The sequence below is a fragment of the Pelobates fuscus genome, chromosome 11, assembly GCF_036172605.1.
Source record: "Pelobates fuscus isolate aPelFus1 chromosome 11, aPelFus1.pri, whole genome shotgun sequence".
NCBI lineage: Eukaryota > Metazoa > Chordata > Amphibia > Anura > Pelobatidae > Pelobates > Pelobates fuscus.
Genome location: NC_086327.1, coordinates 85,758,037 through 85,780,992, shown reverse-complemented (window position 1 = coordinate 85,780,992; position 22,956 = coordinate 85,758,037). Strand labels below are relative to the sequence as shown.

General features: G+C 43.2%; 1 protein-coding gene and 1 non-coding gene across 2 annotated transcripts in view; both read right to left on the bottom strand.

The window, feature by feature from the left end:
• The window catches only part of PRXL2B (peroxiredoxin like 2B), a 44,932-nt gene that overhangs the window by 17,489 nt on the left and 4,487 nt on the right, over positions 1-22,956 (bottom strand). Inside the window, exons 2-4 of the mRNA XM_063437220.1 lie at positions 19,558-19,762; positions 2,784-2,835; positions 1,039-1,102 (exon numbers count right to left, since the gene is read on the bottom strand). Of these exons, the coding sequence (XP_063293290.1) occupies positions 1,039-1,102; positions 2,784-2,835; positions 19,558-19,762 (321 nt within the window). The remainder of the gene's footprint in view (positions 1-1,038; positions 1,103-2,783; positions 2,836-19,557; positions 19,763-22,956) is intronic.
• On the bottom strand, positions 20,660-20,742 carry TRNAL-CAG (transfer RNA leucine (anticodon CAG)). Its single transcript has one exon. It is a non-coding gene; the product is annotated as a tRNA-Leu (tRNA).

Genomic DNA, 22,956 nt, shown 5'->3' with positions numbered 1-22,956 from the left:
CCATTTAAGAGTTGAATCACTAGGTTTGTGCAGCCCTAGTTACACCTCCCTGCATGTGACTTACACAGCCTTCCTAAACACTTCCTGTAAAGAGTCACCTAGTATTTACACTTCCTGTATAGCACAGTCTGTTTAATTTTAAATTGCTTATCTCCTGTTTTGTTCATAACTTCATAGACCCTACAGGAGCCTCCTGTAATTAAAGTTGGTAGATTGAGCAAAGCCATATTTGTGCTCTCTGTTTTCCACTGGCACATATCATCCTGAGCTAATCTGCCTACCTGAGGTCACTACATACCTAAACACCTTATTGAAGAAGAGACCAGCAATCCTTAGGCAGGGATTACACCACCCAGGCGCTACATAGTAGAAAAAGCTTTAAATGGTGAGAGCACTCTTAATAAAAATTGCACATTACCCTTATTGCACACTTAGGTATACAAATGCTTTAAAAAATCCTGTGAATTAAAACAGAGAAAACTGCAGCATAGGGTAATAACGTACAAATTTACAGTGTAACTAATTAAATAGCTGGTTACACTCACATGGTCTTGAGCCACTTTATAAAGGATGCAGGAAAATATTGCAAACAATTTATTGGACACACTTTCTAAAGCAGCTTAATAAAAACAAATAAAATACAATTTTGTCTCTAAAGTCCACTTGTGCAAATCAGACTTAACGCGTTTCGGCAAAGCCTTTATCAAAAGTCCTTCGCAAGCTCTACACTCTGTAAGTGGACTTCTTATTCTGAACCATTTTATACAGAATATACAACACTTTATTTTGTTTTATTCTCTCATATATTCAGCTACCACTGAGACTACTTCTACCAAGGTGCTACCCCCTACTTTTACCATAGCCAATTATACAGTGTCTGCAGTTTGAGGTGCAAAAGGGTGAAAATACATTTAAAAAAAAAAAAAAAAAGGGAGAAAGATCTGCTTTGGCTGGTTAGTTTATAAAGAAACATACTGAAAAACAGGATTATTGCTAGATTAACTGGTTTCCATGTATGTTTAGTTTGCATTTTCTGACCTTTGTTACTACATCTCGAACCTTCTTCCCAAGTGCTGCAGGAACTACAGAAAGTGGATTATACCTAGAAAGTCAAAACAATGAATCAAGAAGTAACATTACCATTAAAAATAAATACAAAAAATAAAAAAGATGCAACATATGCATTGTCCAACACATATATATAGTGAGGCATTGAAAGTGGATTGGTTAGTCAGAAAAATATGTGGATGGCAAGTTCATCTTGGAGTACATATTACAATTTAATCTATTTACTGTGCTTTCAATGGACAGCATTAACCTAGATTAGCCAAGGTTTGTGCCTTCCGCTACAAATATGGCAGCCAAGTCCTCTGCATGGGATTTGTGAAGTTTCCTTCTTATGCATCAGCTTTGCTACTCCTATCAATTTCAGCTCCTAAGGTCACCCTGCCAGATAACATCTCTTCCATAATTTATCTGCTTTGGACTGTCACAAGTATCATCATCATCATTATATTGCCAGATATAAGATATTCTGTGGAGCAGGCCCCTAACAGGAGAGCACTGACAGGTCCCCTTGCATTCAATGGAAGCCCTAGAAGGATGTGATGTCAAATCACCTCCTACCAGTGTTTACAAAGTCGTGCCAGAGGACAGCAGGACTTCAGCTAAGTCACCCTCCTGCAGTAAATAGATCGGAAATCAGGTTGGAGTTTAACCCCTTAAGGACCAAACTTCTGGAATAAAAGGGAATCATGACATGTCATGTGTCCTTAAGGGGTTACAACATGGATAATATATATTTTGTGTGTGTATGCGCAAGTATATATTTTTATTCGTGTATGATGACTGCAGTGGCCAAATATTGATATATATTTATTTATTTTTATGAGTAAAGCTGAAAGTAGCCACCAGCTTCCCTCTATCATCTTCAGCTCCTGGTGTTTCCTCTGCCAGGAACGGCACCAAGTTAGTACAACGCAGAGGACAACAAAAGGATCCTGCAAGATCACAGCTTTCTCTATAGATTAACTCTATCTACGCACAAGAAAAAGCCTCTCACATCTGCTGCTAGTGATGACTTTGAATTGAAAGAGGGAAAAAAAAAAAAAAAAAAGAAAAGAGAAAAAAAAAAACAGAGCGGTCTGTAAATTAATTATTCGGTTTTATTTTCGTATTTCTGGTGCTTTAAAATATTCAAGTTTTAATGAAAACCTGTGGGCAGATCCAACTCTTACAGGGTGTTCCCCTTAATTCTTTCACATAGGGGCTCTGATTTCAGAGATTATCTTTGTATTATGGTACAAGATCGAAAAAAAAAAAAAAAAAAAAAAGGAACACACACACACGTCAGGGTGGGGGCCCATCTTTGTTTGCACCACAGTGGGTTCATACTTGTAATAACTTAATGTTCCATATGCAGCTCTCATTCCATCATACACTTGTGCATTTCCAAATTTACGACAGGTTTTGTTTCATTTAGCATCCAAAGTGGTGTTATGCCATATTGTTATTTCGTACAATTCAATATTTATTTACTCGGAAAAAATTACGCATTGAAAAGCTGTAAATCTGTTCTGACAAACTCAGATTCAGAAAGCACAAGATTCCTTCCCTGCACACCAAACAGCTGCTACATTACCAGCTCAAGTCAAAATCCCAGACTCCAATTGGGAAATTTTTAACTAAATTATGTAAAATATTTTCAGATCAGAAAGCCACTTGCATTATAAAACTGAGCTCCTCGATCTAACATCTCAGTGATAATCTCTAGAAGTACTGACCTTTTGAAGCCAAGCTCTCTGTAACTCTGCTTTGCTTCATCAAGATAGATCTCTGAAACAACATGGGAAAATATTTGATTAGTTTTATGTAACAACCAATCTATAACATGCTTACCAATGAGTTATTAATTAACACAGGATTACAACACTTCAAGGTGGCAAAAGGAATGATGAAAGTGTGCTTTTAGCCCGTTCGGTAACTGCAGGTTACACAAAATGCAATAAAACTAGCTCTGTCAAAATGGACTAGCATATTTACCTTCCATAAATTGAGTAAATGATTTATCTACAGGGCAAAAAGCAGATGACCTATGAACCATGACTAATTACATAAAATAAGGGGAAATGATGCTAAGCAATGGCCTGTAATTGCACTGGACTTCTGGATGCACAAACAAGTAGCAGGAAACCATTTACTTGGTACTAAAGAAATACTGTAAGGTGGAACAATAAAATTCACTGCCACGGCAAATGATTACTTGACTCACATATTGGTAAATCAGACATTGCGCTTAGGGGTGAAATTTCAACACTCTACCAGTCACATGTATGTATACAGAAAATAGCGTATACTGCGCCCAAAAATAATACGTACATACACCTCAGGAAGGGAGAGTTGGTAAATAACTCAAAGTAAGAAAACAGAAAAAACAATGATAGTGCAATACAGTATTATAAAGTGCAAAGTCTTTGCTAAATAGCTGTAGGAAAACCACTCACATAGGGTACAGCTATGTAAGAGCTCTGCTTTATTCCGCGTGGACGGTACAATCCCCGTCTAAGGATACAGGATGGTAAAGATGGTACTGATCCTCCAGATGTGAGTGTAAATATAAAAGTGAGAGAGAAAAACACTCTGATAGTGTAGTAAGTACTATAAACTAGGATGATTAAAGAAAGTATTGTACTTACAATTGGAGAGCAAAACCTGCTCTAGTAATCACAGCATGGGTGGCACTATCCCCACCTAAGGATATGGTGGCACCAGGTAGCAAACAGGATGTAGAGTGTAGGGTAAAATAATAATTTTTTTTATATTATTATTTGTGTACGGCACATTATGAGGATGTTAGGCAATGATAATAAAAAGAAGCAGTATTAGTAATAGCAAGTCAGTTGAGGTGTGCCGAAACTGACGTGAGGTTAGGCCTGTAAAAGAGGGCCCACCTAGGAGAAATAATAAATTGAGGGTGCGGTGGGAGGGGTACTTCCGGGATCGTCGCTGACAGGTAGCTGGATTGTAGTGCGTTATATAGGGCAAGTTGTACCTCCCATAATTCCAGGCGACGCATTCTATTTGTGTACGGCACATTACGAGGACGTTAGGCAATGATAATAAAAAGAAGCAGTATTAGTAATAGCAAGTCAGTTGAGGTGTGCCGAAACTGACGTGAGGTTAGGCCTGTAAAAGAGGGCAAAAATGATTAGAAGCGATTTCTGATAATACATATAAGTTTATTTAAATACAAACATTATTTAGACATATTATGGAAAGACGTTCTTATTTCATTTTCAGGGTTAGGAATGTACCTATTGTATGCAGATGATTTCCATCTTCCCATGTTTTTAATGATGTGTGTCAGTACGTGGTTACCTGAGGCAGCTGAAGCTGCACCAATGCGAAAGGAATGACCCGTGAATGCGTGTGGGTTATGTCCAAGCCTGAGTAATAGAGTACGAATGTAATACATAATTTGTTTAGTTGTTAGGGGCTTCCCTTGAATGGCCAACAGTGGACTGGCTGGTTGGAAGTGATTTGGGACATCACTAGCCTATCTGAAAGTGGTACAGGACACCATTTGGTAAAGGTAGGATAGAATTTAATTTCTACCGGAGGACCTGTTTGGCTTGTTTTGGTATGGGAAATGGATAAGATACAGTGGTCTTGTTCTTAGTGTAGATGTTTATTTTGGAGGCAAAGCTTAGAATTGGTTGCTTTTCCAGAACTCTTTAGGACTCAAAAACCCGTAGAAAGCCAAGTAAGCTGTTGATTTTAAAATAAGGTTTGTGGTGTGTTCAAAAAGGGGTTGTGTCGAGAATATCGGAGATACTTTTAAATAGTTTACTGTCTATGGGAAGTCTTTTGATGGGATTGTGTGCTGATAATCTGTGAACACCTCTTAACATGCTTTTAAGTGTGTAAGACGTTGGAAATGGAGTTTTGTTGGGATGGCTGGTTAACACGTAGTGTTGTATGCCTGTTAAGTAGAGTTTGATAGTGTTGTATGCTAATTTAAGGGAAATATGGCAAAAGATGTGAATGCAACAACAGTTTCAACAGAAAACATTTATTATGTGCTAATCACGAACAAAATCTTTAAACAATTTGTAAGCTCTAGAGTAGGCTTTCCTTGTGTTAGTTGACAGGCCTGCCTGAGCGAGAAATCTACTATGCTGTAAAAAGAACTTATATAATAATTAGTTCTGAGAAGCTTTGTGATGCCCTGGGTTGCGGGTTTGCTGTAGGGTGATACTTGAAAAATTCCTGCAAATTTAAGCGTAAAAGAGCATCAGCAGCGTTATTTTGGTTTTTTTAGACCCGAAAAAATGCGCTAGAACAGTTGTGTGTAACTGACCCCAAACGGTGTTTGTATTGTATTCTCTCCGAGCCTGACCTGAGAGGGGTGCTAGTAACTGACAGAACATCTCCTAGTATAGAAGCATTAGACATGCTAAGGAAGTGAAGCAGATGCTTGGTTAGTATAGTTCCATATAGACCTGCAGTGACCCAGCTTACTAGAGTAGTGCCTACAGGCGAAATTGTATTAACTAGCTTATGTTGGTGACAGGTGACGCCCTGACTACTTGCCAAGTGGCTATGAGAGGCTCTACCTATGATTTGGCTCGTGGGGCCTTTGTGCCACTGAGGTGGGTGGCGGGGTGTTGGCCTCTCAGTGACCGTAACAGAATGTAATATCGATTGGCCGTGACGGGTGAGGCCCTAACTATGATTTGAAGCAAGGCTATAACTATGCGTTGGGCCGATTGGGCACGAACCTCTGAACGGAAGGGCTGATTGTATGCCTTGCGGGACCACTTTGACTAATAGGCGGAGAGGCCTACGGGACCATACCTAATTTGGCGAGAGTTTAAACTTACTCCTGATCCCACCTGGTTTTATTCGTTACCGCACCTGCTGATTGTCCTGAGCAACGTATACTGTAGTTAAAAATGAACCTACATGGCCCGTATATGTAGACTAATGTTGAGAAGATTTGACTTGTCCTGGTAGGGTGATAACTAGAACTCTTTAACTGCTGCATTTGCGTTTTAACCAAGAAGGAAGGAAGATCTTATAACTGGAGAAAATAAAACAATTAATTGTCATCTTAATTGTATAGCGTAGCTTAGTTAGCAATAAGTAATGCCCCATAAAGAAGCTGAGCATGATATTACCCATAGTTTAACATGCTTATATACTCAAAAACACACAATTGCTTTAAGGAAAAATACTTTAGTAAATTAATGACCCTGTCATTGTACACGTTAAATTTGTGTATGTATAAGGACAAAAGTACAGGAAAAGAACATAATAATGAAGGATTATATCAGCTCTGTTTAAACGGAATAAACTACTACTGCTATGACAGAGCGAAAACCAGCGTGGTACTACTTGATAGTTTATAAGATACCACAAGAAACATAACGATGAAGGTTCATTTGAAAATAAACGACAGTTTGCATAAAATAAACTAAAAAGATTGTATGAGAGCGTCTCCATTACCGGCTGCTGTAAGCATACAAATGGTTAAATATGACTTTCGGTGAACGGACACTAGACGTTGAAAGAATGTAACTGCCGGTACTCCCTGTAACTAGTAATGTGCGCTGGGGTAACCACATTAGTGCTTAATCAGAAATGTTCATGAAAATGTATAACGACACGCTATAACGGCCAACGATAGACTGGCTGCCCGGCAAATGCTAAAAATGGGAATACGGCAAGCTTAATTGGCACCCTAATCATTACGGCGTTTAGAAGAAGCCAACTATAACTGAGCGCATAATGTAGTATAATAGATAAACTGAGACCTCTTTAAATGAAGTGGCGTATTTAACCAAGAAGGCACTGTTTCAATCAGTGACAGTAATTGTATGAACTTTAACCAGAGGGAAGATAAATTGACATCTAATTTAAAACCAGCCTAGTGTAACTAGGAACATGAGATGCAGGAGCCAGAAGTGGGCGTAAAATAATCTTATTTAACATGCTTACATATACCAAAAACACCTTAGCTATGGTTTAAGAAAGTAATACACCGTGAATGTATGACCTTAATTGCCCTAAAACATCCTGATTAGGATATTGCTGTTCGTTTTTTTAATTTAGACATAAATACAATGGAAAGGCTGATTTTAAAGAAAGACTCATATGTATAGGAATAGTAAGCATAGAAATTTAGGCAAACGGACAACTAAACATTCATAAATGGTACTGTGCTGACGACAGTTAACCGAAAGCCAGACCACACGAATTTGCAGTGGTACATAACAACCGATTAACGTGAGTGTCATAGCATTGAATGAAAGTTTAGACGACGATGTGAATGATGATAAATACAGGGAAACGTGCGAATGACAGAGTATAACTAATGGTGTAGGCCGTACGATTGCTGGCTGTTTAGTCATACTCCCCAGACAGATTAGTGTATATTAAAAGGCGTATACTTATAACTGTACTAAGAAAAAACACAGTAGATGACAATAGTACAAAACCTTATTGACGGCCAAATGAAGAACCTTTGACAATTATATACTATAAGATAATATCAACAGCAGACAGCTGCTGCTGTATAAATGTACATAAGAGCATGGAGAGCGTGTGTGCATGCTTTCATTACCACAATTAAATTTGTCAGGCGGATACAGTTGCCAATAATTGCCACACCATAAAAAAGACTAAATTTAACCAGAACCGTATAAATACCATGAAACTTAACTTTTAATGTATACGGAGTGCAACGAATGTGCCTGAATGTGTTTACTCACCAACGGCTGTCATGTAAAGGAGTAATAATCAAAGGAATTTAAAAGTAATAACCTGTATAACATATTAATAATCAAAGTAAAAGCACGCAATTAAGTTTTAACCATATGAAAGTAACGAACAGAGCAATGAAGGTACCTTTGCAAACAAACGCAAGTTTGCCATACATTTATATGAAAGTTACCAACAATATTGTAAAACCGCAAGGTGGCAATATTAGCCAAAACAATCTATCTGGTATACGAAAAGTGGAACCAAGCCTAAATGAGGGGAATATCATTGCTATGAAGGAATTTGCTGAATGCAGTACGAAATAGGGAGATGTCCACAAAATGGCCCGCGCGTAAGTAGCGGAGTTAATCTAAAGAATCGTATGATCGGCTAAGCGAGGCCAGTAGGTGGCATTTATCAAAGAGGAACCTTTACACGCTGCGTACCCTGTGAGTACGTGGGGGGCTAATATGCTTGTAACGCGTTGCTGGGGACCCCGGAGAGTCGTAAGGTTCCCCAGTTATTGGAACCCATGGCGTGTTTGAAGCACCCGACTATCAACTCACAGTTTACTCGGGGAGATAGCCTTGTAGAGCCGCTAGGCACCCAACACCAGCAGTACCTTGTGCAGTGAACTTCTCATTCTGTATTAACCCTGAAACGAAAACACAATGCACTGCCGGCGGATGGGAAAATGACGTCAGGAACACGTGACCGAAGTAAACCGCATTACTTGCGAGATCGAGCAGGCGGGAACAAAAGATAAGACAGAGTTGAACATAATATAAGCTATATAACGATTAATAGATTAAACTACAGAATTTTAATAGTGACGTGTCTAATACTGGCGTGCGAGTGAAAAGAGGAGCAGGTTAAAATGATAGTCAGTTTATAACCCATGTGATAATTAAATTCAGTTTTGACACAGTGTACAATTTGAAAAGGTACAATGAAAGTTATACAAACATTTAAATGAATGAAACCAATATATATTGACCAAAGCCACAAGGTGGCGATATTTAACCCCACATACTGAGTAAATGACATTCTGACAGTTAAAACCAGCCTATATGCAGGGAAAAGCTATGAAAGAGAATAGCCGACAGCAGCCCCGACTAGGAAGATGTTACCTCGAACAAGGAGCGCACGCAAGTATACAAGCTGGGACGCATTGAAGAAACTGGCCTTAGGGCAACAGAGAGGGTAAATTCGCCCCTGGTAGTACAAATATGTTATCGAAAATCTTTTGTGTCTGCAAAGCTAGGAGTGCTGCAGCGTCTGAATGGTAAAACGAAGCCGGTATGCGGGATGAAAGCAATTATGCACCCTTTATATGCCGTGCCCCCTGTGAGTACGTGGGGGGTCCCTTTGAGCCTAGCACGTTGCCGGGGAGCCTGAGGGACGAAGGGGTTCCCTAACTAATGCTGCTCGTGGCATTGGATGCGCCCGTGCAGTAACTCACTGTTTACCCGTGGGACAGCCTTGTACAGCGGTTAGGCTTCCGTTTACCGTCCCGAACTCGATATGCTGACCCTATCTCGCTTGCCGCCGCGTCTGGATTACGTGAACCGGAAGTAGAACGAAGTACTTCTGGGATCGTCGCTGACAGGTAGCTGGATTGTAGTGCGTTATATAGGGCAAGTTGTACCTCCCACAATTCCAGGCCAAGCCATATAATATATATATATATATATATATATATATATATATATATATATATATATATATATATATATATATAATAAAATTGACTATTTATTATTACAAATATAGCATAAATATATGTAGGTACAAATGTCCCAAAAATTTCCCACTTAACGCGTTTCGCCTCTCACTATATAGATTACAATGCTTGGAACACAACGCACGCCATTTTTGACGATGCGTGCGTTCCAAGCAAAAGACATATGACCGCCGAGATTCGGGCCATGCCGCGTCACTTCCGGGTATGACACGTGCGACCCTCGGTGGAACGCAGATCGCGGCCGGAACTTGCCGACCGTTATTTTTGCCGCATCATTTCCGGTATGCGCTACGGAACCGGAAGGATCACCCACCAGGTAGCGTTCTGCAATCAACTTTCTCATATTTATACAGGACACTGAGGAAACCACCCCACACTTTTGATAAAGCCTCTGGAGAGGCGAAACGCGTTAAGTCAGACATTTTTTGGACATTTGTACCTACATATATTTATATGCTATATTTGTAATAATAAATAGTCAATTTTATTCTACTTATATATTTTTTTTTTATTATTTTACCCTACACTCTACACCCTGTTTGCTACCTGTTGCCACCATATCCTTAGGTGGGGATAGTGCCACCCATGCTGTGATTACTAGAGCAGGTTTTGCTCTCCAATTGTAAGTACAATACTTTCTTTAATCATCCTAGTTTATAGTACTTACTACACTATCAGAGTGTTTTTCTCTCTCACTTTTATATTTACACTCACATCTGGAGGATCAGTACCATCTTTACCATCCTGTATCCTTAGACGGGGATTGTACCGTCCACGCGGAATAAAGCAGAGCTCTTACATAGCTGTACCCTATGTGAGTGGTTTTCCTACAGCTATTTAGCAAAGACTTTGCACTTTATAATACTGTATTGCACTATCATTGTTTTTTCTGTTTTCTTACTTTGAGTTATTTACCAACTCTCCCTTCCTGAGGTGTATGTACGTATTATTTTTGGGCGCAGTATACGCTATATTCTATTTTCTGTTTCACTAATACACAAGGTTTGAAAATCCTTGTATTGTATACAGCAGCCCCCACTGATTTATCACGTTATAGTGAGCGCCTATAAATTTCTGTTTTTACATGTATGTATGTATACAGATGACCATAAACTCTAATCTGACCTCCTGAATCAATGATACTGGGTCAACAAAAATCAGCCAAAGAATATTCTTAAACAATGGTGTTTGATCAAAACCTGCTGTAGTGTAAACATACCAGTCGATGAGACCTCACACTAAATAAAATCAAAGGAAGAAAGGAATGTAAGTCAATAATACATGAAAAATTACAATGGATAAAACCAGTCTAATCAGAGGCAAACACAGATAAGGTGAGTGGTGTCATCTACAGGAATTCACGCTCCTGGATCTACAAACATTACAATAACTGTATATTATGCCAGGATGTGACTGACTAGAATTTCTGTCAAAGTATAGGCTCAACAAGAATAGAAAATTAAAGGGACATTATTGGCATCCATATCACTTCATCTTAAGTAGTCTGGGTGCATAGTTTTAGAGAAACCACAAGGTTTGCATTACAGAGTCAAGATTGTCTATTGGTTGTCTACCAGACAGACACTAGAGGATCTTCCTGCGGTTTCTTGGACTTTGATTCCGTGAAACAAAGCCCGCTCTGTGCATCCAGCATCTTCAAATCCTCCATAGGAAAGCTTGCTGCGCCATTGCAATAAACATATGCATCTCTTTATTGGGTGTATTGGTATTCTACACAGCGCAGTGTTTGTGTCTGTATATGCAGCTGTGGGTTAAGAGAGGGAAAGGGACGGGGCGGAGCCTGACCGCAGACGAAGATGGCCGCACACTAGAGAGTCTCCGAGACGGCAGAAAATATAAAAGCTAATAACAGCGGCGGATCAGCTCACCACCACGCCACAGACCTCGTACCATACCCCCGAACCCCACTACAACTAACCGGGATGGGTGGAGGTAGAAAATCCAAATTGGGCGCGGCCGTGGCCCCGATCTTTAAAGTCAGGGCGGACAAAGATACCACGCAGGCTGCAGAGGAGCAACAGGCCTCGGACTCAGATTCAGACGCCAGCACAACCACCCACAGAAAAGACCCTGCACCCCTAACCAAAAAAGACCTTCAAGAACTCCTGCTAGAAATGAAATCACTGGTAGCATCTGAACTTACCAAACATCTAGCCCCACTTAAAGAGGGCCTGTCGGACCTCGGCAAGCGCACACGCGAGCTAGAAAACAAAATGGACGACATGGCTACCACTACCTCAACCCACGACATGGAGCTGAAAGAAATTAAAGAACAGCTAGCATCTCTTGAAGAAACGCAGGAGGACCTAAATAACAGGTCCAGACGGAACAATATCCGCATCAGGGGACTGCCGGAATCCTCCAACCCGGAGACACTCACCACCATCCTCCATGAAGCGCTCAGCAGCCTGCTTCCAGACGCCCCGCCAGCCGACCTCCTCCTGGACAGGGCCCACAGAGCCCTCCGCCCACCATCCACAAACCCCGCACAACCCCGAGACATCATTATACGCTGCCACTACTTCCACGTCAAGGAAGCAATCATGCGAGCGACAAGAGAGACGCCGTTGCAAATTGAAGGCCACGCGGTCCAATTATACCACGACCTCGCACGAACAACCCTTCGCAAACGGCGCGAACTGCGGCCCCTAACCCAAGCTCTACAAACCAGACGGATTAGATACTCATGGGGCCATCCTTTCAAATTAATGGTACGCCACGATAACCGCACCTATATACTGCGCAAACCATCCGAGGCCCAAGACCTGGCGGAGCAGCTGGGCATCCGAGACGTCAACATGGATGTCACCGCAGCAGATCAGCACCCGGCTCCATCATGGAGACCCGAGCACCAACCACCCCAAAGAAATCGCGACCTTCAACGAAGACAGCACCCGTCCCGGTCCCCATATGTTTAAATGGCCGAGACGTTCGGGCCTGGGAATCACCTAAACCCTGCCCGCACTGCACCCCCCCTAAAGACTTGGGGACCGGGCTGCCCGGGAACTGAACAGGCCTGCACACCTTGCCCGCCCCGTGCTTACAACATTGGACTCGCAACACAAACCCAAAGCAACAGAACAAACGACCAGCCCAACCTGCTGAACAGACACTCGAACTGAGAGCATCCCTACGACCCGACATCCCGGCGCCCAAGACAGCTCAGAGCAAACAACACATCTATCTGACGGCAAGCAAGGCCGTACCACCTGAACTGTTTAAGAGCAACGAAATGGTACTTCACTACAAGAACACTGACACTAGCACTTCTTACGATCGAAAATGCCCACAGCCAAGCAGAGAACGCCGACTCCCACACTGAGAATCTACAATCACCGTGGACTTGTCGTAAGACTTTTGAGAGTTACCCCACTATAGCAACAAAAGCCCTATGGGCAACGCTAGGGGCCCTTGGGATGGGGGGGCTGTCTGGGGCCCTTGCGGCCTTCCCTCTCCACTTATCGGCAGGGCCGGGGGGACGGGAGACCGTGACGGCCCTACTGGGTAAATGCCTGAAAGGGGGTGCGGGGGGGGAAATTTCGGGCAAATGTGTGCAATAGAAATGCTTGGGGCCCTGGCTTGGGGGGGCGGGGGTTGGGGGGGCGGGGGGCCGCGACGGCCACTCAGGAAAACACTGGGGCGGCACCTAGATTGGACTTGACGGGCTTGGGTCAACATAAATGTCGACTAAAGAGAAAGGTTAAAGCAAATATGAGATAAAGGGAGGACCATTGTTGGGCGGGGGAGGGACTGTTGCTGGACCCTCGTGCTCCCCCCCCCCCCCTCATTGAGGTCGGGGGGGGGCGGTGGGAAGCGACAGGCCAGGAAGCGGGAGGGAAGAACGGGAATGTCACGCTGACCTGTAATGCAATGTCATGTACCAACTGCAAACTCCACACAACCAATGAACCTAAACACAATGCCCTCCTGGGTCCCAAAGGCCACAATACCCACATGCAACAGTCCGCGAGGACCCCGCCGTGGAAAACATGCCACCCCCCAGCCTGTGAGGGGCAGGCGCGGGCCCCCCCGCCCCACTGGACGAGCCCATGACAAAGATATCCAGCACGAACTCACACCCGAAAAGCACCCACATTAAGTGGACATAACCCATTGAAATGGCCTGAAGCCCGGCGCGACCCGCCACACCTAACCATGTACATAAGTTACCAGTTCTCACTGTTCCGCTAAAGATACCCTCCCAGGGCCCGAACCGTGGCTGCCCTCTCCACCCACCCTATTACCAAACCAAAAACGAATAGTATGGTGACCAGTTCATCCCACACACTCCTCTTCATCCTAGGTCTGATTCTTAGCGACTCCCGCCAAAACACATCACATACCTGCCTCCCTCTCTCTGGCAAAAAGGCCACTTCTCCCCACACACCCTGATACCTGCCACCCTTGCCTGGTGACACAGGCTAGAGAGGCTACCGGTAACTCAGAACACCCTTGCTGGCACTAGATATAAGCCCAGCACCTACCTCCCCTACCCACTCCAAGACTACCCCCCTGCTGCCCTCTGGGACCCCCCCCCCCAGAGTCCAGATCACGACCCCAGAGTCTACACCACTAAACAAACAAAACTCCACCAAGCCCCCCACGCCCAGGGATGCCCCTCAAACTACACTGCGTATCCATTAATGCAAAAGGCTTAAACAACCCAAAAAAACGACACTCCCTATTAAGATGGGCTCATGCACAGCACGCAGATGTCCTCTTAATCCAAGAAACCCACTTCACCCCCCACAAACACTTTCCCCTCAAAAACAAACACTACAACCGAACCTTCCTGGCCAACTCGCCAGAAGCAAAAACCAAAGGCATAGCAATAGTACTCAAAACTTCCTGCCCCCTCTCAGACATACAAGCCTTCGATACCTGACGATCACGGGTAAAATCGGCCCTACTACTTACACTATCACCTCCGTATATGCCCCCACATCCCCAGATCCAGCGTTCTGGCCCTCATTCTCAGCGCACATAGCGACGCACAAATCCACATTCACCATCATTGGAGGAGACTGCAATGCAGCCCACACACCAGCCTTAGATCGGACCACCAAACACCAGAGTGAACCGAGAACCTCCCCCAACGACACACTCTTCTCACATTTTCTAAACACGAACAACCTCCTTGACATATGGAGAGCCCAACACCCCTCGGACCGTGATTACACATTCTACTCCCACCCCCACCACACCTACTCCCGCATAGATTATTTCTTAATCTCTCCAGGCCTCACCCCTCGAATCACACAAACCTCTATAGGTAATATCACATGGTCAGACCATGCGGACATATCACTAACACTCACAATCCCCCATATGACCAGACCTTGGACATGGAAACTAAACCCACAACTTCTCCACGACAAACAACCGCAACTCTCGCCAAAGAAATCGCAGAATACTTCACCCTCAACGACCAGTCAGTTTCATCCCCGATCACGCTATGGGCAGCACATAAACCCGTCATAAGAGGCAAACTAATAGCCATAGCAACAGCACGCAAAAAACAATATAACCAACAAATAATAGACACCCTGACCGACCTAGACCGCCTAGAAACACTACACAAACAAGACCCGAACCCCTCTTACCTCGAGCAACTCACAACAACTAGAGCCCTACTCAAGAGTCTCTCCCTAACAGCCACTACCAAAGCACTAGCTTGGACGAAACAAAAATATTACGAGAAAGGAAACAAGGCAGACTCCATGCTAGCCAAAAGACTCAGGACTCTCACAGAGACGAAACGAATCACTAAAATACGCACCCCCGACGGAACACTCACTGACATTCCACACGAGATTGGCGAAACCTTTCAAAAGTACTTCACAACCCTTTACAACCACTCCCCGGACCCTCCCTCTAACCTCACCCTCTCCCGGACAGACACCTTCCTCCAAAGGCTCTCCCTGCCATCCCTTACCGACGAAGCCAGAACCCACATAGCAGCAGACATCACACCAGAAGAACTACTAGCAGCAATCAAGACCCTAAAACCTAATAAAAGCACAGGCCCAGACGGCCTAACAGCCCTATACTACAAAACCTTTAGTGACCTCCTAATCCCCAAGCTCTGCAAGGTCTTTAACGCTATGCTCAAAGGAGACCCTTTACCCCAAGACATGACACAAGCAAACATAACCCTGATACCTAAACCAGGCAAACCACACGATGAACCGGGACACTTCCGCCCCATTTCCCTTCTAAACCAAGACCTCAAAATACTGACTAAAGTAATGACAAACAGAATAAATCCCCTCCTAAACAAACTAATCAACCCAGATCAGGTCAGCTTCATACCACTGAGACAAGCACAGGACAACACGAGACGAATCATAGACCTGATATGGTTAGCCAACCACAGGCAGACGACGTCCTTCTGACACTGACCAACCCCTGCTCATCCCTACCCGCACTACTATCGACACTACAAACATATTCCGAAATCTCGGGCTATCAACTCAATGCCACCAAATCCGAACTACTTCCACTCAACCTTACGGACGACACACTCCAGACCCTAAAAAGCAAATTCCCATTCCGTATCTGCCCAACAGCAATCTCCTACTTAGGGATACAACTCACCAACGACACCACCACTCTATACACCACTAACTACTCCCCTCTCTTCCGCAAAGCGCAGGCGGACCTTCAACGCTGGAAACCCATGAACATCTCATGGCTAGGTAGAATCACCTCTATAAAAATGAACCTCTTACCCAAATTCCTCTACGCGTTCCAAGCACTACCCATCCCATGTAAAAAAAAAAAAACTATCTCAAACACCTACAAACAGCAATAGACCACTTTATATGGAATGGAAGGAAACCTAGGGTCCGCCGAACTACCTAATATGTCCCCACACCATCGGGTGGGCTAGGCCTTCCCAACTTAACACACTACCTACATGCAGCACACCTGACACAAATACAGCACTGGCACCTCCCACCAACCCACAAACGATGGGTAGACCTCGAACACCTAATCTTTGGACACGACCACCCTTCCCAATACATGTGGCTCCCAAGACAACACAGACCGATACCCCCCCCCCCACTTCCCCAGCAATCACCTACTCGCTTGACCTCTGGGACCGCCTCAGAGAAAAATTTGACCTATCCGCTGGCATATCACCCCTCACTCCAATACTACGCAACAAGATGTTCCCACCAGGCCTAACACCACAACACTACGCCCACTTTGAAGAAAGAGACATCAGCAGAATAAGACATCTCTACCCCGACGGCAAACTCCTACAATTCACAGACATACCCAACTCCGACACCCTGACAACGTTCGATCACTTCCGATTTCTACAACTCCGCAGCTTTGCAACCACAGACGAAATCAGACTTGCCGCCACGTCAACCCTTACCGAATTCGAAAAAAAAAGCCTTCACTCACCATCCCGAAAAAGCCAAATATCAGACCTGTACCTCACGCTAACAACCCACCACTCACAGGTAACACTACCATACATCGCAGCATGGGAAAAAGATCTAGGCCCCCTAAAAGACCCCACAGAATGGGCAGACATATGGGCGGCCACTAAATCAATCACAATCTGCGTCACCCACAAAGAGCAGGCCTAGAAAATGCTCTTCAGGTGGTACCTCACACCCCAACGCTTGATGGCCATGAAACGGTCCACAACAAACCTCTGCTGGAAAATGTGCGGAGGCACCGGCACCTTCCTTCACTGCTGGTGGACATGTCCCAAGCTCGTCCCCCTATGGAAATCCATCGCAAACCTCTTAACAAAAATCCTCAGTAGACCAATGCCCCTTGACCCGTGGGCACTCCTACTATCCAAACCTATAGACCCCTTCACCCGCAGCGAAAACAAACTAATAGCCAGAATAACTCTAGCCACTCGAAGAGCAATAGCCGAAACGTGGCTCACCCCCCACATACCATCCCACAATCCCATCCTCCACAAAATAACAGACAGCATAGACATGGACAGAATAACGGCACTGATACATGACTCCCCAAAATCCTTTCACAAAATCTGGGACCCATGGCTGGAGAACCATATCCCCACACCATGGTAAACCCATCCTCAATACACCCACACCGACAAACCCCAACACGTGCAACAACAACACCAACATACAACCCACTACCCACTCAACACATCCAACGGGGTCCGGGGGGGACCCCGGGAGGGCAGCAATAAACCCCCATACCCCGCCACCCACACACCACCCCCCCCCTCCCTCCCCAACCCTCCAACGGCTGACAGCCAATGATAACAAACCACCACCTAACCCCCCCAGGCACAAGACCACCGCCACTACTATCACGACCAATGGCCACCAAACAAGCACAACCATCTGCTCACATGACCAAAAAAAAGTACCTTACCCAGGCAACAACCCAACCAATCGCACCCATAACAAAAGAACGACCCGAGAGGCTTCACTAGCGACCAGGTCATAACCCAAGAGCACAACCCAAATAACCACCTTCATACTCGAATGTGCCACGCCCACACCTAACTGAACTATTGTAATGCCATATTGTTGTAACCATACCCCTAACCTTACTTTTTTCTCTTCTGTGAAAATGTTTCTTTTTCTCACTTTGAAAAATGAAAAATAAAGAATCTTTAAGAAAAAAAAAAAAGAGAGGGAAAGGGACAGCAGCTCTCTATGCAGGCATGAAGTCCTTGGTTTCCTTACTGTTCTCGATCTATACTGCCTCCCCTGATAAACTCATCAGCTCCTTTGGCTTCCAAGTTCATACCGATGTGGATGTCACGCAAATCTGTCTACTGATTTCTCACCGCTCCTCTTGACTCGTGTCTCTGACTGCCTCTCAGCTATTGCTAACTGGATGGCTGCTCACTTCCTTAAACTCAACCTGTCCAAAACAGAACTTCTGGTTCCCTCAAGTTTTGCTACTCCCATTTCTGTTAACCGCGCTACCATCAGCTCCATCTCTCAGCCTAGGTGTTTTCTTTCACTCCGACCTCTCCTTCACGCCTCATGTCCTGTCAAATCGCCAAATCCTACAGCTTCCATCTCAAAAACAAAGCGTGCATCTTCCCCTATTTAACATCAGATGCAGCCAAGGTGCTGGTCCATGCCGCTATCCTCTCTAACCTTTCCTACTGCAATCTGCACCTCAGTGGTCTTACATGCTCCCAACGAGCCCAGTTACAGTTTATAATGAACGCAGCACAGAGGCCCATCTTCCGGTTCACCAACCACCCTCTTCTTTCAGTCCCCGCATTGGTTTCCAGTACGATATAGGGCCAAATTTAAAATTCTGGTTCTTGCTTACAAATTTCTACACAATACTGCTCCAACCTATCTGTCCTTCCCAATACACAAGTATGTCCCGTATATGCCCCTACACTCTGCTGCAGAACTAAGTCTATCCTCTGTTCGTACTCCCACCTATGATGCACGCCTTCAAGATGAGAGGGGGAAGATGAGAGACCTAGTGTAATGAATCACTAGGAAGTCAGTGTTGCCAAAACTTTTTTGATCTAATTTTCAGTGAATATTTTTGGCAAAATAAATGACAATGCTTTTTTTTTGCACCTGAACCATAACTTGTTTAAAAATGCACCACTTTTTCGCAGACGAGAGGATTGTTACTATGAAGAAAACTGATTATTATTTTTTTAATAGATCTCTTTGATAAATATGCTCAAACATGTTGTCCTAGGTGAAGTCTCAGCAGACCTAAAGCAAATGTCAGATCAACAGATACATGCAGAGGAAACTTACCACATCCCATGACTTTGTTTCTTCTAAAATGCATATGCTACAGCTGCATACAGTGAATATTGCTAAATTGGAATTTTAACCATAGAATTATCCAATTGTGTATAAAAGGGTGAAATGTATGAGAACACATCTATTACTTCTCTCTCTGGAGTCTTTTATACTGCTTTGTATAAAGCATTGAATAGCATTTTGTTTTTGTGAATAGAGCCTTTTTAATTCAGCAGGCACAGGAGCTATTAAACTCATATAAGAGAACTTTCCTTTTAAGTATGTACTCACCACCACTAAAAAAATTTCCATCCAAGAACTCCTTCAACCCAACATCTTCTGGTCCAACTCCAATAAGACGGATCTGGTGGGATGTGAATGATTCATTCAGCTTGGAAACCTCTTTGGCAATCCAGCGGCAAATCTGGCAACCAAACCGTCGCAGGAAAAACACCACACTGGTCTGATCCTTCCACAAAGATCTCAATTCCACCATCTAAAAAAAAAAAAAAAAAAAAAAAAAATAATAATTGCACACCACACACATTAATAGGAGTAATTCTTTAAAGAATGTATTTCCATATTCTGAGAAAAGTGGCTTTAGTGAGACAGGCTATAAGGGAAAACTTTATCACAATTGGAAAAGTTTCAAAAACATTTTGACAGCAGAATTTTGCAGTTTGGATCATATTTTGTTAAAAAAAAAAAAAAAAAAAAACATTTTGGAAAACAAAGTCAGACAAACTAAAAGGCAGTGAAAACACAGACATCAGTGTACTGAAAAATATACAAATGTATATTTTATGAGGAGCTGCTCCCTCTCTCACCCTAGCCATCAATCATCTTTTTTCATATGAATCATCTATTTTTTTTTTTATTTATTTTTTTTTTTATTTTTTTTGGTGCAGAGATGGCAAAATTATGCATCAATTCAACATGCTCATCCATTGCACAATTCAGTTGGGTCACGATTCGGTTACATTATTGCTCAGAATTCGTAGAATATCCCAATCCCAAAACAAATCTCCAGTTTATGAAACACAAAAGTGCATAGTAAAATAATGCAGGGTAATGAAAGTAACAATCTCTAGTAATCGGCCAAATTCCTTATTTGAAGCGGATTGAAATAAAAATAAAAATTTAAAAAATAAATAAGCTCCGAAACATTACTTCCCCATATGATATTTTTCGGAATTTCTCGGGAAATCCAAAACTCCAATTACTGCATTTCATGGGAATACAGACGACAAACAGAGGAGCATTGGGGGACCCAAATGCACGTGCACAGTGAGTGCATTATTTAAACTTGCCCTGAGAATATTATTAAAGCAATGCTTTCCTATAGAGCTTCCGCATCACGTGACAAAAAAAAAAAAAAAAAAAAAAAAAAGTTTGTCAGAAGTGGGATTCGAACCCACGCCTCCAGAGGAGACTGCGACCTGAACGCAGCGCCTTAGACCGCTCGGCCATCCTGACTTAGATGTCACATTATTGTAAGCAATTGCTAATCTGCCATGTTTCTTCTTGATGATACATTAAATAATGCACAATTTTACCAACAGAAAACATTTGTTAGCTGGGGACAGAATAAGTGGTCCATCTCTAAATTAGCCATTGTAAAGGCTGCAATACAGTGGTTAGTGAATAACTGTGTAGGCTACAGGCATCTTGCTGTTCCATGATGCAAAAAGTGCTGTGTGAAGTTGGCACCCCATGCTTCAGCACAAATGCAATAAAAACTAATCTTTTTTTATTCACTTTATAAAAACCACGGGGACCAAACTGTACAAAACTGTAACAAGGGATAATTTATATGGAATTACGTAAGCAGTTTTGGTATATAAATCATGCTCCTGCAGTCTTGCTGCTCAATTCTCTGATAATTAGGAGTTAAATCACTTTTGTTTCTGTTAATGCATTTCTAGCAACACCTCTCTTGGCGGTCACTCACACAGCCAACATTACAAAAATAGTTTCCTTTTCAAGCAGTTGTGACAGCACAATGTCTTTATTTTAGAAGTGCTCATCTCCTGATCTGCTAATTGAACTTTAATTACATATAGAATGCCCCTACAGGCTCTAGCAGGCTACAAACAGAGCATGAGCTAAGAATTTCTAAGTTAAACAGACTGTGCAATAAAATGAGAAAGGGACACTAGTGTCACCAAAACAACTTTAGCTTAATGAAGCAGTTTGTGTGTGCAGAGCATGCCCCTGAGGTTTCACTGTTCAGTTCATTGCCATTTAAGGGTTAAATCACATTTGTTATGTCCATCTGGCCCTAGCTACATCTCCCCTGGCTGTGACGGACACAAAACAGTTTCATTTTCAACCAGATGTACTTTAAGTATCTCCTGCTCTCTAAATTGAACTTTAATTACACACAGGAATATGGTGCAGAGTCTAGCAAGCTATTAAAGAGCAGAAGATAAGAAATTCTAAACTAAATAGAGTTTGCAATAAACGGAAGTGTAAACGTTAGATGACTTTTTACAGGTAGAGTTAGGAAGGCAGTGTAAGTCACATGCAAGGAGGTGTGGTTAGGGCTTCATAAACAAAGTGATATAACTCTTAAATGGCAGAGAATTGAGCAGTTAGATTGCAGGAGCATGATTAATACACCACAACCATTTAAAGGAATCCTATAGTGCCAGGAAAACAGACGTTAAAACCCAGCACCGATGTCCCTCGGCGCTGGGTCAGGCCCCGCCCATGCTCGCATTAGGGTTTCCCCATAGGAAGGCATTCAATGGTTTCCTGTGGAGAAAAAAAAAATCTGATGCTGGAGGTCCTCATGCAGAGCGTGAGGACGTCCAGCATCAGATAACAGATCTAAAGTCCGTTTGAATTCCGGAAGCCCTCTAGTGGCTGTCTGGTAGACACAGAGGGTAGACTTAGAGCTGCAATGTAAACATTGCAATGTTTTACATTGCAGCACTAAGTGCAAAAGGCATACAGCACCCAGACCACTTCAATGAGCTCAGTAGTCTGAGTACCTACAGTGTCCCTTTAAGCTAAAGTTGCTTATCAAGTCCCTTAGAGCATGGTGATTGTATAGTACAGTGACTAGCCAGTAGTACATTACGAGGAGGAGCAGTCCACCCCGGATGACAGAGGTCACTGCACACAGCACTCATCATCCAATTTAATGGCAAGACATGGAGGATCCTATTGCATATCCTTTCTTTACTGTGCACCAATAGCAGCAAAGAATACAAGACAATTTTTTTTTTTTTTTTTAAATGTAGTCATCGTAACATAGGCCACTCCCAGCAATAGCAGGTACCACCCTAAGACCTTCCTCTTTCTTTGCTGCTCCACAGTCAGATAGGTACCCAATTTTCTCTGGTCTGTGGGTTTGTCAATTTATTGTGGTTATTACCATTTTGCTATGATTCTGCATGTATTTTCAGTTATGTTTATGGTGATGCAGTGTCCCAGACCAGCTAAAGGCTCCCCCCCCCCCCCCCCCCAGTACTGTTGGGGAGGTCCTTTGTTACCCTCCTATCCTGACTTTCATTTTCTCTATGCCCTTAACCCCTGCTTAAAAAAAGGGACACTAAATAGTCACCCAGACCACTTCAGCTCAATGAAGTGGTCTGGGTGCCAGGTCCCTCAGGTTTTAACCCTTCAGTTAACATCTTCCGGACAGTGAATTTCGCATCCATCGCGCAGATGTCCATAGGAAAG